The 16,290-nt window shown below is 40.2% G+C and overlaps 1 protein-coding gene across 2 annotated transcripts; it reads right to left on the bottom strand.

Moving 5' to 3' along the window:
- Positions 1-523: 523 nt before the first annotated feature.
- LOC100889426 (tetratricopeptide repeat protein 22) lies at positions 524-15,235 on the bottom strand. Of its 2 annotated transcripts, none has more exons than XM_003729505.3 (2): positions 13,790-15,235; positions 524-6,240 (listed from the first exon to the last, which is right to left on the bottom strand). In XM_003729505.3, the coding sequence occupies exon 2, from the start codon at positions 6,089-6,091 to the stop codon at positions 3,953-3,955; it is 2,139 nt and encodes a 712-aa protein (XP_003729553.1). In that variant the 5' UTR covers positions 6,092-6,240; positions 13,790-15,235; the 3' UTR covers positions 524-3,952. The 2 variants fall into 2 exon arrangements, with proteins under 2 accessions (XP_003729553.1, XP_011665076.1); XM_011666774.2 differs by lacking the exon at positions 13,790-15,235 and adding an exon at positions 13,396-13,756.
- Between the last annotated feature and the right edge of the window lie 1,055 nt (positions 15,236-16,290).

The raw sequence follows: 16,290 nt of genomic DNA, 5'->3' as shown, positions 1-16,290 counted from the left end.
CACACACACACACACTCTCTCTCTCTCTCTCTCTAATAAATTTTGTATTTTGGTTTTCTTTCTCCACCCCCCCCCCCCCCCCCCTCTCTCTCTCTCTCTCTCTCTCTCTCTCCCTTTTCTCTCCTTTTCACGCACTCACTTCTAAACCATTCATTTCTAATAGCAGATTACAGGGACATTCAATTCGATGCTTCATTTTGTGACATTTTAATTCAGAACATTCATAAGAGCATGTACATGTAGTTTAGTATAGGTCTCTGCATGCTTATTATTTCAGTATTTATAGCAATCAATCAGTAAATAAAGATAAGCTTGAGTTCTGGTAATGATAGAAGATTAATTCTCACCGAATCCAAGAAAACTATACATTGCATGTTGAAGATAACAAATAAATGGCATTGGTTGAAAATGTATGGGGCCGAGTAATGAGCATAAAAAGATAAGGAAATCAAGGTAAGTAGAAAAAATTGTGCAAATGGGAGTTGTGGTTTTTATCGAAGATGATTTCCAGCAAGTTTTTGTAGGTTATCTTTTATTCTACTGGTTCAAACAATCGATCTACTGCAGGATAAATAATCCAGAATAATTCAGAGCAATTTTCTCTCAAAATACGATTTCCATACCAGAGCTCAAGATTAGCATTAACAACGTCATAAGACAGACGACAGACACTACAGCATCAAACATGTTGACAATTGCACATGAAACTGCAAGTAAACTAGAGATGGGGAATTCCCTTTCATCGTGTCTGGCTACATGCAGTCATTGTACTCCCATCGAAACTGAAAACCATAAGCGAGAACAAAGGGAACAATCATGACGATCAATATTGACTAGAATTTTTGCTTTTCAGTTGGCCTAAGTTATATTTTCGTTTCCCTTTGCATTGAATTTAATTCTCATCGTCTCATAATCATATCTTACAGCGAAAAGGTGAGGGAGCGAGAATTCCATAACTCAATCAAACTATATGTAAAAGAGGGAGATACAGACATAATGATAAAAAGATATGAAGACAGAGAGTTATATAAATGCCCCAAAAGGAGAAGGAATTAAGTGGAAAAAATCATAGGTAGGAAGGGGTAGACTGAGAAAGAGGAAAGATATACAGACCGAGAGAGGGACAGAAAAACAGATAGCGAGCGAAAACTTATAAATAAAAAGAGAAGGAGATGGACAAAAGTTAAAAGAGCGGAAAAGAAGAGGAAAGACAGACAAGAAGACAGGGGGAGGTGAGAGGAGTGTGTGGGAGAGCTATGAACGAATGCTATACACAAAGAGATACAGAGAGAGAGAAAGAAAGAGACAGAGAATTTTAGAGAAGAGTACGATACATAATTAATTATAGATAAAACGAGTAAGAGATGGACAAAAGGTGAAGAGCGGGAAAGAGAAGGAAAGAGGAGAGACAGATAAGAAGACAGGGAGAGGGAAGAGGAGTGTGTGGGAGAGCTATGAACGAATGCTATACACAAAGAGGAACAGAGATACAGAGAGGTAAATAGAGAGTTTCAGAGAAAGGGGAGGGGAGCAAAATGCAAGATGTTGAAACAATTCATTGTATATATATGTATATGAAACTGATTTACTTTTGTTTTATTTTAACAGTTAACAACTAAACTATTGACACCCCTTGTAAATTTGATGTTTGCTTTTTTTTGTATTTCGTACCTCAAGAATAAAAGGTGGACTGGTTGAATTAGGCCTTTGTTGAATACCTTTAGATGGAAGCTATACTTTTCATATGACATTCTCAAGAAAATAAATCGGGTCAAATTAGTTTTTCACATACTTAAACAATTATAAAACTAGGTAAGCGTATGAATAATTTAGCTGTTAACTGTATGTATTCATGTTGTATGCTGCATTTTCATTCGTTTATGTATTTTTTCATTTTAGGGGTTGGTTAGTTTGGCTGTTTTACCCGACTGCTAAGAAAGCATGTGCTTGCATGTAAGTAAGCAACCAGTGGACCGACGGCTTTAAGTCCTCTCCGTGGACTTGGTAATTAGGACTAACGCATTGCCGAAGGGCAGTAGCGCATAATTAGTTTCGAACCCTGGTTCTCCCGGGTATGAGACCACTGCTCTACCACTGAGCCATTACGCCTCCTCTTATTCTATCTGGATTTTACTATTATTCGACTGTCTCATAACTATAACAATCAAAAGTGAATGAAAAGTTAAACAATTCTGTTGCTGTCAAAAGTAAGACTGGACTATCACTACCGAGGGCCCTACTTACATACATCAATGTATGCAATCAAACAATGACAATGTTTAAATTTTCGTGTACTTAAGGTCCCGGAAATAATCGTCTCAAGAGACGATTTCTACACTCTGTCATAATATAATGAAAGGCTTACAAATTCCAAACATCTTTTATAATAAACTTTAAAAACAATTCAGCCATATAGTTGTTAATGAACACATCATAAATACCCCGTATTATCCATATCGCAAACAGTTCACAATATTTTTATCAGCACAAGTTACCTTAACACGATAATACTGTGAATTATCCCACAATAATTTGATTTATTTTGTCCTCTCTATTGTTAACATGGTTCTATGCCATTTTGTTTCTATTTCATCTGGGACCCGTTTCACAAAGCCTCTTTTCAATGATAAATGACAAAAATCAGTGACAAATCTGCTGGTAACCAATCAAAAGTAAGGATTTGACTAGCTTATAAAAAACAAAATCATTTGTCACTGGTGAAAAGTTTTGTGAAATGGGGGCCTGGTCATTCTATGTACTACTACTGCAAACTATTAATAGTCCAATACGGAATTACTTTCAAACATAAAGTTGAGGACTGGTCATGCAATAGGCTATTTTCGTAATGTAACCAAATTTATGCATTTTCCTTTGTGAAGCGCCTCTATACGAATTCTTGCATTCACCTGTTACATAATGTATCTCTATAGTCAACAATATAATTGCATGCATTAGTTGTTATTCCAAATTTGGAAACGCATATAGAGACGTTTAAATGTGATATGCGCTATACAAGAACCGAATATCATTATTATCATCATTATTATAACATGTAAGTATGACAAACATTATAGCTCGCCCTACCTAACGACATATAATATATGCAATTTCCATTCTGACTATTAAAATACAATTATTCGTATCTGGTGAATAAAATAATTCGTAACGGGGCACCAAGTATAGATTTAGTTACATTAGAGAAATGGCCTAACGTTGTAATAGAAACTGACATAACTTTGAAATTGACATAATTTAATATCCGTCGGTTGTACTAGGTCAGAACGCATCCGATTAAAAAAAGGGTTTCAGGTTGTTAAGATCAATTTTCGCCCAGAAGCGCAACCTCTTGTAAATAATTATAATTCTTTAAGGAATTGTCTTATACAAGAATGGAAAAATACTTTGTCAATTTACCATCACTTCTTTCTGCAGATATGCAAGTCTACAGCCGGTTGCATTTTGTATGTGACTATAGTAAATACACACACTAAGCAACTTACTTTCACATGATTTAACTTATTTACACAGAACATGAACACATAGCATTAAAACAAGTATAAATAATTCTCTGAGCCCAGCAAAGACTTGAAAATGTTCATATAAATACAGCACTCCTTCCAAAATAATTATAGCGCCAGCGCTATCGGAAGGATTTACCTATATACAAAATTTATACATTTCCCTAATCATTGTACCTCTCCCTATGAACATGAAGGACAAAGAAAGAGGACAAAATATACAGTTCCTCAGGTAGAAAAAGGAACACCCCTTCACTGCTATTATCTAAAAATGAGTAGAACAGGTATCACATGCATATTCACATGTTTGACTCATTTTTACATAATAGCAGTGAAGGGATGTTCCTTTGTCTACCTGGGGAACTGTATATTTTGTCCTCTTTCTTTGTCCGTTATATTCCTAGTGTCTAGATATTACACTACTTTAATTTATGCTAATCTAATGGAAAGTCAGACCTCGTGATGGAAAGGAGTGTCATTAAGACAATAATTGTGGAAAGAATTGTGGAAAGAATTGGGGGACGATCATCCGTAAGATCCTTTCCTTGTCTAAGGGAACGTATCAAGTTCTGCCAATGATGAATCCGGATTTGGCCGAGTTCACAGTGGATGCTTTGAACCTCCTGCAGCCTTGAATCTAACTTGTCAGTCTCGCAATCAGTCAGGACCAGGGGCAGGACGTATGGTCCATCTCTCTTGAAGCCCACGCGAAAGGCCTCGCGCAGGACAGCCCTAGACTCCCCATCCTGCACAAAGTGTGGTGACAGGACGATGACGCAACGGTGACTTTCCCGAAGAAATGACCGTATGTTCTCGGTTTGATCAGCCCCAACTTCAAAGTCCCGCTGCTCGGTGCATCCGCGTAACTTGTACTCCGTCTCTAGCTTGCTCAGAAGAGCAAGACACCAGATGCGATCCCTCTCGTTGAAGGACAAAAAGAAGTCGTACTTCTTCTGTCCTGTTGGAATTGGACCCCGGTAAGGCATTGGGTTATGGCGTGTCCGGCCAGTCGCGGAAGCCACCCAGAAGTCAGCAGCGGTTAGAAGACGCACATGACCATTGAGGGCGCTTCTACTGTAATGCTCGAAGTCGTCACTGAAACTGTCTCCGTTTGTATCAAGAGGCGTTGCAATGAGCTTCTGTCGATGATCCTCCGCACGGCGCCGTAGATCAGCCGCATCCTCGACTTGATCTTCCCCAATGCACTGAGCCCATCGGCGGTAGGTCTCCAGGACATCGAAGTAGTCATCCTGATCACTATCACACGCTTTCTTGAATTTTGCCACCGCGCGTCCCTTCTCAGCACCGAGTAGGAAATGGACGCGGCCCAAATCGGAGAAATCAGCGTGAACTCTTCGCTCTTGCTGGGCACTTTCAAAGTCTGCCTTTGCCATAAGCAATAGATCTGTTCTCGACCTTATTCCTAATCGCGCCACAAGGTCTTGATCAGTAAGTCTTTGGTCTTCAAACATTGACAGATAGAGCACACCGCGATATCGATGGCCAAACCAAGACTTCAACCTTTGCAGAGAACGGTCAAGCAGGCATTTCGCTTCCGAGTAACGCCTTAATTTCACGTATTCTGCACCGACCCTGCGTGTTGTTATTTCATGGGTATCGTCTATCGATAGTCCCTTTTGATAACAGTCATCTGCATTCATGTGTCGAACGTCAGGGTCATTCGGGAATACTCTGGCTAAAGTTCGTTGGTCAGGGTCATGATTTAGCAGTATTCCGATAAACACCCAGGAAAGTGAGAGATACGCCGTTGATCTACTTATCTGTATGACGTCGTAAAATAGCCGAACAGCCTTCTCGAAGCCCGATTTAATCTTCCGTTGCATGACGTCAGAGATGCCCTCACCCATCACCTTCCGAAGGTAAAGCATTTGGACGTCCCTTCTATAGAGCGCCAGGGCGTGATCGAAAAACCATTCTTCTTTTCCTGGTGTTTGTTGGCAGTATTTTCCCAATGTTGCCGCTCGTTCCACATACGACATGTACCTGAAGCACCGTTTGTTTTGTTCAAAGTAGCGTATCGCATGCGCGCGGTCCGCGTAGGCCCTCGCTCTTTGCGGATACCCTCGACAATACCCAGAGTTCTCCCCACATTGCAGAAAGATGGCGCGTAATCTCCTTGAGAATGGTCGACTTTCCCTGATCCGATGCTGCCCAACCAGCATGTGCACCATATTAGCCAGTGCGTTGATGTTGACAGGATCACAATCGAGCACGAGTTGGAAGAAATCCTCTGCCTTTTCCTCGTCGCCGAGCTTGTACTCGATAAACCCTTGCAAGTTTCGGACAGCAGTGAAGTACGTCGGGCGTTCGGAGTAGTCCCATGTCTCACCCGCAAGGACTCCCTGGTTAGTCTTCAGAGTCAACCCATCGATCTTCTGGAGCTCTTTCCATTCTAGATGACATCCAAACTCCTTGATTTGGAGGGATATGTTATCTTCCTCCTCTGTCACGAATACATCGTCCTCCATCTGGCTGTCGGAATACGTCTCGTTGCAATTCTGAAGAGCGTCGATTAATTGTCTCACTTTGTTTGAACTCTCGATAATCTGCATACTCTAGATGGTTTCGTGCTATCCAATGGATGAACTGTGTTTCCATTCTGTCATGTTTTCAGTCGCATAAAGTAGTGGTGTGATGATCGAGTTCGTTGACTCCGATGAGCATGAATAGAGTGATGTCGCAGCATCCCTCGGCGGCCAACCTGTAAAGTTCAGAAGAAAACAAAAATGAAATTTATGTAGTACAGTGTTATTGCATAAAGATAAAACAACAACAAAACAATTCATGTATTAGTTGCATAAACATATTTTAAAAATAAGTTAATGTCAGCAAGGAGTCCAGGGTTAGAGTTACTAATTCGGTAAGTGTAGATATTGATCACAGAGCAATAATATTGTCAGTGGAGCAAATGTCGTACAGCCGTTAGCAACCATAGATAATTCTAATTATACAGTGCGTCCCAGAAAAAACGAAACCGAGAATTATCGATGTTTTATTCTAACTTAATCACAATTATAATTAATAAATGACACATAATATTTGGAAAGCTTGGATCCTCCTCTTTTATTTGATGCAACTCGTATTATGCATATTGAACGCATGAGTGAGTAAAACAATTTGAAGAGAGTGTACCAAAAAATCATTTGGCGGGCGGTAGCTGACTTCCAAAGAGGAAATCACATTTCTAGAAAGTTCATTTTCTACCCTTCCATACGACACCTCAATCAGGAAAAATGAGTCAAGAATAACAAAGTTCTGTTTGTTTCAAGTAATGCTTGCATTTCCATGATTTGATTAAACGAATTCGTTTTCACTGGCTGCCTGCCGTAGCAAGAAACAGAGTGTTTCGTTGACGACCAGCCACGCAAAAAGAAGACGAAAGACTCGACGCGTGAAAATGAACTTTCTAGAAATGTCTGTAATATTAATGTTAGCTACAGTTTTTGCGAAGATTAGCAACTATTGGCTAATCCTTTGCCACTATTTGTGAATGTTTGGGACCTTTTGCTAACTCCTTGTACTCGATGGATCGAGTTTATAAAGGAACCATATGGTAACGTGGTCGCTAGCATTGGCGAATTCAGCGACACCGTCATACAACCGTTTGCAAAGGCTTACGACTGTTTTGCAAAGGCTTGTGACTGTTTTGCAAACGCTTGCAACTGTTTGCAAAGATATTTTGAACATGTTCGAAATTTCTTTGCGACGAGAAAAACTGTTTGCGAACTAATTGTGCAACCTTTTACGAACCTTTCACGTACCCTGGCGAAACCCCAAATTCACTACGTTTGCAAGTATTCCCTGCTCACTCAGTGAGTCTTGAGTGAGATAATGGGCACATCAATACATTACACAAGACCTGTCGTCGGTCGTAGAAGCAAAGTCCACTCTCTCTGAGAGTGCACACCTGTTTTGGGGTAGACACCCGAATGGTGTCAAATCGCCCATGAGAACCCACTTTGTCTGATAATTTCTTTTCTATATCTCAATCGTTTGAGAAAGCGTTGTCCAGTTTCCTGTCCAATGTTATCTTTCTCTATTTCTGTTCTATAATTTCCTTCCGCCCAGTCTCCCTCCTTCTCTTTCTCTCTCTCTCTCTCTCTCTCTCTCTCTCTCTCTTTAAAATGTACACGTACTTGAATCTGCCTTACCTTCCTCATTCACTCCCATTAAAACAGCCATTTGACATTTTCCTCTATTTCCTCTCCTTCTTTCTCATTGCTCTTTTACAACATTGACACATAGCTTACATTCTATTGACACATGCCCTGATAAACATGCAACTTAAATGTAAATACATTATGTATTCCACATTTGAAGTCGGATTTCATACAATAGGCTATTTTTGTAATGTAATCAGATTTAATGCACACATCTTTGTTAAATGCATCGTCGCAATCTATTTCATTCAGTGCACCTAGCTGTTACGAATAATTTCAATAGTCAGAATGGGAATTACATTTCGTGCAATTTGTGATCAGAAGACGAGATCGTGTTCAAAATTCCGATTTAAAGGTAAAGACCAGTATTGGAAACGCCCCAATTTCAAAAAATGAAATGGAAGCTCTCATTATCAATCATGTGAAAGAATATGTTTTGACTAATACATGATGATACAAAATTTGCCCGGAAACCGCCTACTAATTTAAATATTTGGTAAATTTGTTTCTCTCATGGTCTGTGAGAGATATAGGGTAGTCCCATATACATCTTTCTGTGTATAGTGCTTGTAACTTTACGAAGAATGGGCCAAATTTCTTATCATTTTGATGATTCCAGAACCTTGCAGATGCTAGATGCTAGATGATCAACCTTTTCTGATCGATTCCACAACGTTTCTTTCACAATGCAATCGCATGACCATAACTGGTCTTTACCTTTAAGGTAAAGACTGCTAATTCTGCCATTATGGCTTCTATTTGTTATCTCCCATTGAGTTTGTGTTATATTTCAGTCATGGATAGTCAGGCGGGTACGCAGGGGGGGGGGGTCGTTATTTAATACAAAAAACTTCAAAAACCTGTGAGAAGGTAGTCACCTCCGTCACCTTTACTCCTCTCGTTCACAATGCCCCCCCCCACCCCACCCCACAAAATTCTAACGTGGTTTATTCGGGGGTTTATTTATAATTCGATACCAGTGATTTACAAATGTTGCTGAAATGGCATGATTTTCCCTGAGCTTCCGGGGGCTCTGCCCCCTGGACCACTGGTTGCTCATCTGATCGTAATTAAATGCCTAACTAAAACCCCTAAGCTTCTGGGGGCTCTGTCCCCTGGCCCTTACTGCAATTAGTGACCTGCGTGCCAGTGTCACAAATAAGGTATCAACCCCCCCCCCCCCCCTTCCCGGTCATGAAAAGGAATCGCCGCTCCTGATGAGGTACAATGGATCATTTAGCTTAGTAATATGTTATTTAAGAAGGAAAAAAATGTGTGATTTGATTTGTAGAATAATCGAGGTTGAGACACACGGTGTGTCTCAACCTCGATTATTCACTCATGCACACTGGCGTACTGGTGGGGGGGCTTGGGGGGCGCCAGCCCCCCCAAATAAAATTGAACCATGACTTATTTTCAATTCCATATACAAGTGATGTATAAATGTTCGTGATATCACATGATTTTCAACAAAATGCGCGTTTCTCCATTTCTGTTGCAAACTGACACATTCCCAAATGGCCAGGAAGAGCATATGTTTTTTTATAGTCACTGAGGGGCCGTGGCCACTAACAGTAAAACTAGTATAAAAACTCCTTTACAGAAGCAACTGTGACAAGCACTGTCGGGCGTTCCATACTTACATCATGTAACACTGCACATGTACCGTTGAGGGGCCCAGTGGGGAAATTGAATTCAGACAAGAGTAGTGTACGGTACAACAGATCGTCTTCTTACTCTAATAATTTAATGAAACGGCAAAGCTTCCGCGCTTCGGCGGGGGTGGGGGGAACTGAATTCAGACTAGGATTAAAAGTCGAGAACGGTACAACGAATCGTCTACCTTCTTTATAATTTAATGAAGTGTCAAAGCTTCCGCGCTTTGCGCGAGAGGGGGGAAACTGAATTCAGACAAGAACACGATACAACGAATCGCCTTCTTTCTCTAATAATTTTATGAAACGTGATAGCTTCCGTGCTTCGCGCGGGATGAGCGAAAATGAATTAAAACATGGATTAACAGTAATGATTTATTGAAACGCAAAAAATTTCCGCGCTTCGCGCGAGATGGGCGATAATAAATTCAGACAAGGATTAAGAGTAATAATTTAATGAATCGTCAAAGCTTCCGGGTGAAAAAGAATTCAGACAAGGATTAAAAGTAAAGTAAAAAAAGTAAAGGTCAAAACTGCCGCGCTTCGCGCGGGAGGGGGGGGGGGGGGAACTGGATCCAAACAAGAATTAAGAGTCGAGAACGGAACAACGGATCGTCTTCTTTCTCTAATAATTTAATGAAACGGCAAAGCTTCCGCGCTTCGGCGGGGGTGGGGGGGGGAACTGAATTCAGACTAGGATTAAAAGTCGAGAACGGTACAACGAATCCTCTACCTTCTTTATAATTTAATGAAGTGTCAAAGCTTCCGCGCTTTGCGCGGGAGAGGGGAAACTGAATTCAGACAAGAACACGATACAACGAATCGTCTTCGTGAAAGCTTCCGCGCTTCGCGCGGGATTTGCGAAAATCAATTCAGATAAGGATTAAGAGTAATAATTTATTGAAACGTAAAAGGTTCCGCGCTTCGCACGAGATAAGCGAAAATGAATTCAGACCAGGATTAAGAGACAAAACCGGTAAAATTAATCGTCTTCTTTCTCTAATAATTCAATGAAACGTGAATGCTTCCGCGCTTCGCGCGGGATGGGCGAAAATGAATTCAAACAAGGATTAAGATTAATGATTTATTGAAACGCAAAAGCTTCCGCGCTTCGCGCGAGATGGGCGATAATAAATTCAGACAAGGATTAAGAGTAATAATTTAATGAATCGTCAAAGCTTCCGGGTGGAAATGAATTCAGACAAGGATTAAGAGTAATAATTTATTGAAACGTCAAAACTTCCGCGCTTCGCGCGGGAGGGGGGTGGAACTGGATCCAAACAAGAATTAAGAGTCGAGAACGGTAAAACGAATTGTCTTCTTTCTATAATAATTTAATGAAGTGTCAAAGTTTCCGCGCTTCGCGCGGGAGGGGGGAGACTGAAAAATAACTTAGTTCCTGGCCCCGGGTTTATAGGGTTAAATTTGTCGACATTTGGACATTGGCATTAATATATTTGTCGGTAATTGGTTGCTCGGTTTGTCGGTAATTGGTGGCCTCTACACCCTCCCCACTCCCCAACTGACAAAGGTCTAGCGACGCCACTGATAACGACCCAGTTTATACACTCGAGAAAATGTTTGCAAGTACTACTGATGAAGTACCGGACCACCGTATTCGTGCATTGTGCGGCATCAAAGCATATACAACGTCTCAAGATTTGGCAGATCACTTTTCTCTAACTTCTAACCAATCAGAAGGCCTCGTTTTTGTTCCAGGAAGTGCCGGTGGACAATAATGCGCCAAATGTGGTTCTCAAATTGCAAAAGATCTCTACTCTTGGAAGGGGTAGGAGAAAGCAATTTTACGTCATATTACTCCAGGAAGTGCCTGAAAATGCGTCTAATTTGGTTCTAAAATTGCAAATGCTTCTTACTCTGGGAGGGGGCCAACACCCCCTCCCAGACCCACCTTCGTCGCTTGGTCGCTCCACTCCCTTGCCGCTAAAGCCTCGTTCTGTCGCTTCATCGTTTTACATATATTTAACCCCATGCCATTTTGTGCCCCCCCCCCCCGGTAAGAAATTCCTGGATCCGCAACTGATGCCCATACCCCTTGAGCTTCGGGGGCTCCGCCCCTTAACACCCGCCGAGGCTTTGCCCCTAGACCCCACTTTGCGAAATGTTCAGCGGGGCCTGCATGTTAGAGTGAGGTGCTGCGGATTTTTTTTTGTCAGCCCCCCCAAACGTTTTTGCTCATTACGCAACTGCTCATGCAGATATGACAGAAAGAAGTTTCTATTTATGTTATGCAGTGGACAAAGAGCACAGAGAGCATTTTCTTTCATCAGGGAAACAATACTTATCCTCTCTTCTTCTTCTTTCAGGAAAAGTACAGTCCACACATGATTGTATCACGTACTATTAGGTCTGGTGTTGTGAATGTACAGTGCAAATTAAAAACTTCTACCATATTCTATGTGCAGCTAATAAATATCATCCCTTTCTAACGAAGAAGGACGTCTTGTACCTCTTGCTTCTAGCTTCAGTGGAGGTACAGTTGATAATTCCAGAAGGTAGCAAATAAGTTCCAAAGCCTGATGGAATCAGGAAAGAATGACTTCTGGTAAACGAGAGTCCTTGCAAATGGTAATTGGAATTGCTGGCTATGACGCCGGTTGGATAGTTATTTGGGAGTTTAAAGGGAACCCTATAGAGCAAGGGATTAATGCTTTCACTATAATTCTTCCTGTCAAATTATTGTACAGTTATGAATCTATTCATGTATTAAAAGTGAAACTATAACATCTAACTCCAGATGATTCAAACAATCATTTCGTGGAGGATTTATTTAAAGACCAAAACTCCCATTGAGGTTTCTACATGACTGTGTTATTATTATGTCTCGATCAAATCGGTATGTCTAGTTGTCTTATTGCAATGGTCTACCTCAATTTTCTAATCACTTACATCACTGAAGAAAAATGAATTGTCTAAAAACCGTCCAACATGAGGGTATTTGTATACAACCAAATTTTAGGGCAATATAATTATATTTTTGCACAATCGCGATCACGTTAGGGACATAATCGAGCAAGAATCATCCAAGTTTGTCTGCCCTACATTGGGCAGACGCATAATTACCTTCATCATTTTTCGCCCAACAAGAAGAAGGAGTAGACGGAGAAGGCGAAGGAGAAGAAGAAGAGGAAGAAGAATGATGATGAAGAAGAAGAAGACAGAAAAGAAGAAAAAGGAGAAGAAGGAGAAGACGACGATGAACAAGAAGAAAAAATAGAAGACGAAGAACACGAAGAGGAAGCAGAAGAAGAAAATTAAATCTAACGTAATCTAACACCTCTCAGTATCTATTTATGTCCTCACTAGTACGACAACTCGACAAGGGATACTATGTTTCTGGTGCAACGCTGCTATCGGATTGAAATAATTTCATTTTATATACTTGATAGTGCAGTGTTGTTCTAATTCTTATTTGATGTAGATATGTTAGATAACGAAGAGATCTTACAGCAACATCCTGATTTCCGAAGTAATTTGTTTCATATCTCCCGTTGCCTAATCATTTTGCTCAGATGAAGATTGTGATGGTCAGAGGACTAATTGACAACCACAATAACCAATATCACCACACTTACATAATACATAATGATACAGATCTGCGACTACTAGTACATAGGGGAATTAAAACCATATGTAATTTCAGCGCTGCATTTTTGACCGGAGTAGGTTGTTTCAAAGCTATTTCAACGTCGTTTCGTTAAACCAACGTCAAAATATTTACCACCCCAAATCCTGACGGGAATATTGATGGGAATACAAATATTTTTATGAAATAATCTGGTTCAGTATAATTATGCTGCCAGTATTCCTCGTATAGAAGTATATTAGCCACGCATCATGTTCACTTGACCGCTCTCGAAGGGCCGTACAGCATGTCGTGCGTTTTAAAGCTAATCTTGAGCTCTTGTATTGGAATCATTATTATGAAAGAAAATTGCTATAATTTATTCTGGATTGTTTATCCTGCAGTAGATTGATTATTTGAACCAGTGAAATAAAAACAAACGCATCAAAACTTACTGGGCATCTTCTTCTTCTTCTTGTTCTTCCTCCGCTATTTTGGAGATCAGCGATCCCATGGGCCGCAAGATAAACAGGACTACAGGGGCACAAGGTAAGCATCAAGGCAATGGACTGATAGCAATCGATCGCGATAGGTGCATTTTATGAACAACAATGCACAACTCCCATTCAAAGTGCACAGTGTTTATGGCACATTCCCCCGCTCATTCCCAGATCATCACTCAACCTGCACTAAACATTTTACCAAATTATTGTTTGGCACCAGAGAGGTGAGACGTTAATTGTCTCACCTAAAGCTCCAGCTGCCAGAACTCAAGTTTATCTTTCACTGAAATCAATATTGGAAAAATTATTCTATTACAGGGGAGTAAACTATAACAAAGTCACGTACCTTTTGAACACTTAGCTAGCTAGATCGACCTCCTGTAAAGCAATATCGTTGCAAATAATCCTATATAGTATTTCTCTGCACAATAAGACCATGCATTGTCTTTCATAGAGCTGTATCGTTGTCGTTTTGGTGTACATGTACTCGCAATTTGTACCCCGCTGCCGCTCCCACGCTCAGTGCTCGTAGAAATGTATCTGAATCACTGAATGTTACGGTTCAGCAATGATTAACAAGCCTTTGGTGGTTGCATCAACTCACATGTGAGTTCCATTGTGAGTGCATGTGGATGACATGAACGTTGGATGAGCAAGTCAGTTTCGAAGTAAACCCTGTGATGAAGTGGAAAAGGAGAGAGTTCCAGGCGGGCGTTATATATTTACCTTGCTATTATAATTTTTATAATAAGCCTATTTGCGAACACAAGCGGTGACTATTGTCAAGGTTTGGTCAGGCGAGGCCGAGTTTGTCAATGCTAATAGAGAGAGAGAAACATTCCATTTTGCAGCTCTCTGATCACTGCTGATGCATCAAAGGTGCGAATTTATACAGTTCAGCCATACATTCTGAAGAGTATATTTGAATATTCAATTCAAACGATGTCTATTGAATACATCCAGTGTGGAGAAAATGAGCAGCATTTAAAATCAAATCGCAAAATAATTTGCAAAGCTAATGGACTATTCCGGGGGATTATTGCTCTGTTTTGTGCTCAAAATGTCCTGTATAGAGCCCGAAGTGAAGTCTAAAACCCAGTTTGTAAATCACATGTCACAAATTACAAGCACTACTTAACATAAGTTATAGACAAAGAATCCAGAATATGAAACCATGTACCAGCGTAATTCTAGAAACACGACCGTACTGCAGGATGGAATATTCCCTGATAAACTAGTTCCTGGTGCGTTATAAGGCCTGATATTTTTCTAAAATTCGGTGTTGTATGATATAGATGTATGTATATCCATTGCAACAGCTTAATCCGAAAATCGTATCAAAATCTTGATTACAATTCTTCTGGAAATCACAAACACTCGATCGATAAACTCCGAAAAAATCAATCAGCGAAATAATAATGGACGCGTCGGACCATTCATAATCATATGTTCCTGCTTGGCAATATAGATGGCAAGTGAGATGACAAGGATAATATACCTCTTGCTGAATGATGCAAAAGTTGAGTCGCTACGATCATGGAAAACTGTATAATTCCGCGATGACGCAAAAGACCGTTTTGTTTGCTTCCGGTAAATCCGACTCTTGTTAAAAATCGTGTAAGTACACGTCTTGCTAAAAAAGTGGATGATTACGTTAAAATCAAAACTTAGCCAGATATTGTATTCCCTGTTTAGATCTAAAATCGTTAGTTTCCTCCTTCTCAATCGTGCAACTGATGTGTGGGGTGAAATCCGTCGGATCAAGCATCATTCCGCGCGCTCCTGCTGACTTGTATCGCTGTATAATTGTCTACGTACGTCATAACGTCTGAAACAGCGTGAACATGATCCCACCCAGACATAACAGTCCATCTCTTTTTAGAGAATGGTTTAAAATAAACAAAAGGCTCGAGGCTACACGTTGCACATTTCGAGGGGGTGGGTCTGAGCGAATGTTGCATTGTGTGTGTATACAAAACGGAATTACCTATATAGGATCCCATAATGCATGAACTGATCATGAAATTGGAATGATAAAATGTTTTTTCCTCTTCCTGAAGTGATTGTGATAAATATGGTTGATTGATCAATTTATATAAAGAGTCACAGAGATTGTTACTAAAGTTCAGAGCACTAATTTTATGAAAGAAATATTCTAAGTTTATGGGCATAGGTGTTTTTTCTGTCGCTTGTGTAATGAGCAATATAGTTATAGTGTGAAGTATCTTACCTGCATCATATTATCAAACGATCCTTGCTTAGAACCATGATTTCCTTAAAAGGGCATTATCAATCAATAGCAAATAGGCTACCTTGAAAATCTTGTTGGGTAAATTCTATATACATCATCAAATTTTTGATAAGAAAAAACTTTCAAGTATTTTTCAAGTTGTATTGATTAGTGTCATGGTTGGGCTTACTTCTTTTGATCGAGTGTATGATAAATTTTATATTACTGTATTCATTCTCGAACCTCAATTAAAAACATTGCGTTTCAGGATTCGTGTATTAGATAGGTGTTCTAGATTAGGCATAATTTGTGTGGTTTATGTATGATCAGGGAAACGTGCCTCTTGTTCGATGTTCAGAATTCAGTTAGCAACAATTGGTGCACATAATATAGCGATATTGACTCCCGCACTGACTATGGCGCAATCCAGGGATGGCGCAAAGAGTTCGGGGGATCCCCGTATCCCATGCCTGATGACATCATCCATGGGCGTGACCTCGATCACAACAGTACGGTCACATGGCAACATCGACTCCGCATCGACCGATAATTTGCCGTTTGTGATAACGTGTAATTTTTGTTCGGTCTGGAGTCGTTCTCATAAACGTAGTTAGGGT

This window comes from Strongylocentrotus purpuratus, unplaced genomic scaffold (genome assembly GCF_000002235.5).
Source record: "Strongylocentrotus purpuratus isolate Spur 01 unplaced genomic scaffold, Spur_5.0 spur5_scaffold_19, whole genome shotgun sequence".
In the NCBI taxonomy this organism is placed as follows: domain Eukaryota; kingdom Metazoa; phylum Echinodermata; class Echinoidea; order Camarodonta; family Strongylocentrotidae; genus Strongylocentrotus; species Strongylocentrotus purpuratus.
The sequence above is the reverse complement of the archived record's forward strand: the minus strand, read 5'-3'. Positions and strand labels throughout refer to the sequence as shown.

Excerpts from the sequence above, each read along its gene's own strand:
- LOC100889426 (XM_003729505.3), bottom strand. The coding sequence starts at position 6,091 with ATGCAGATTATCGAGAGTTCAAACAAAGTGAGACAATTAATCGACGCT.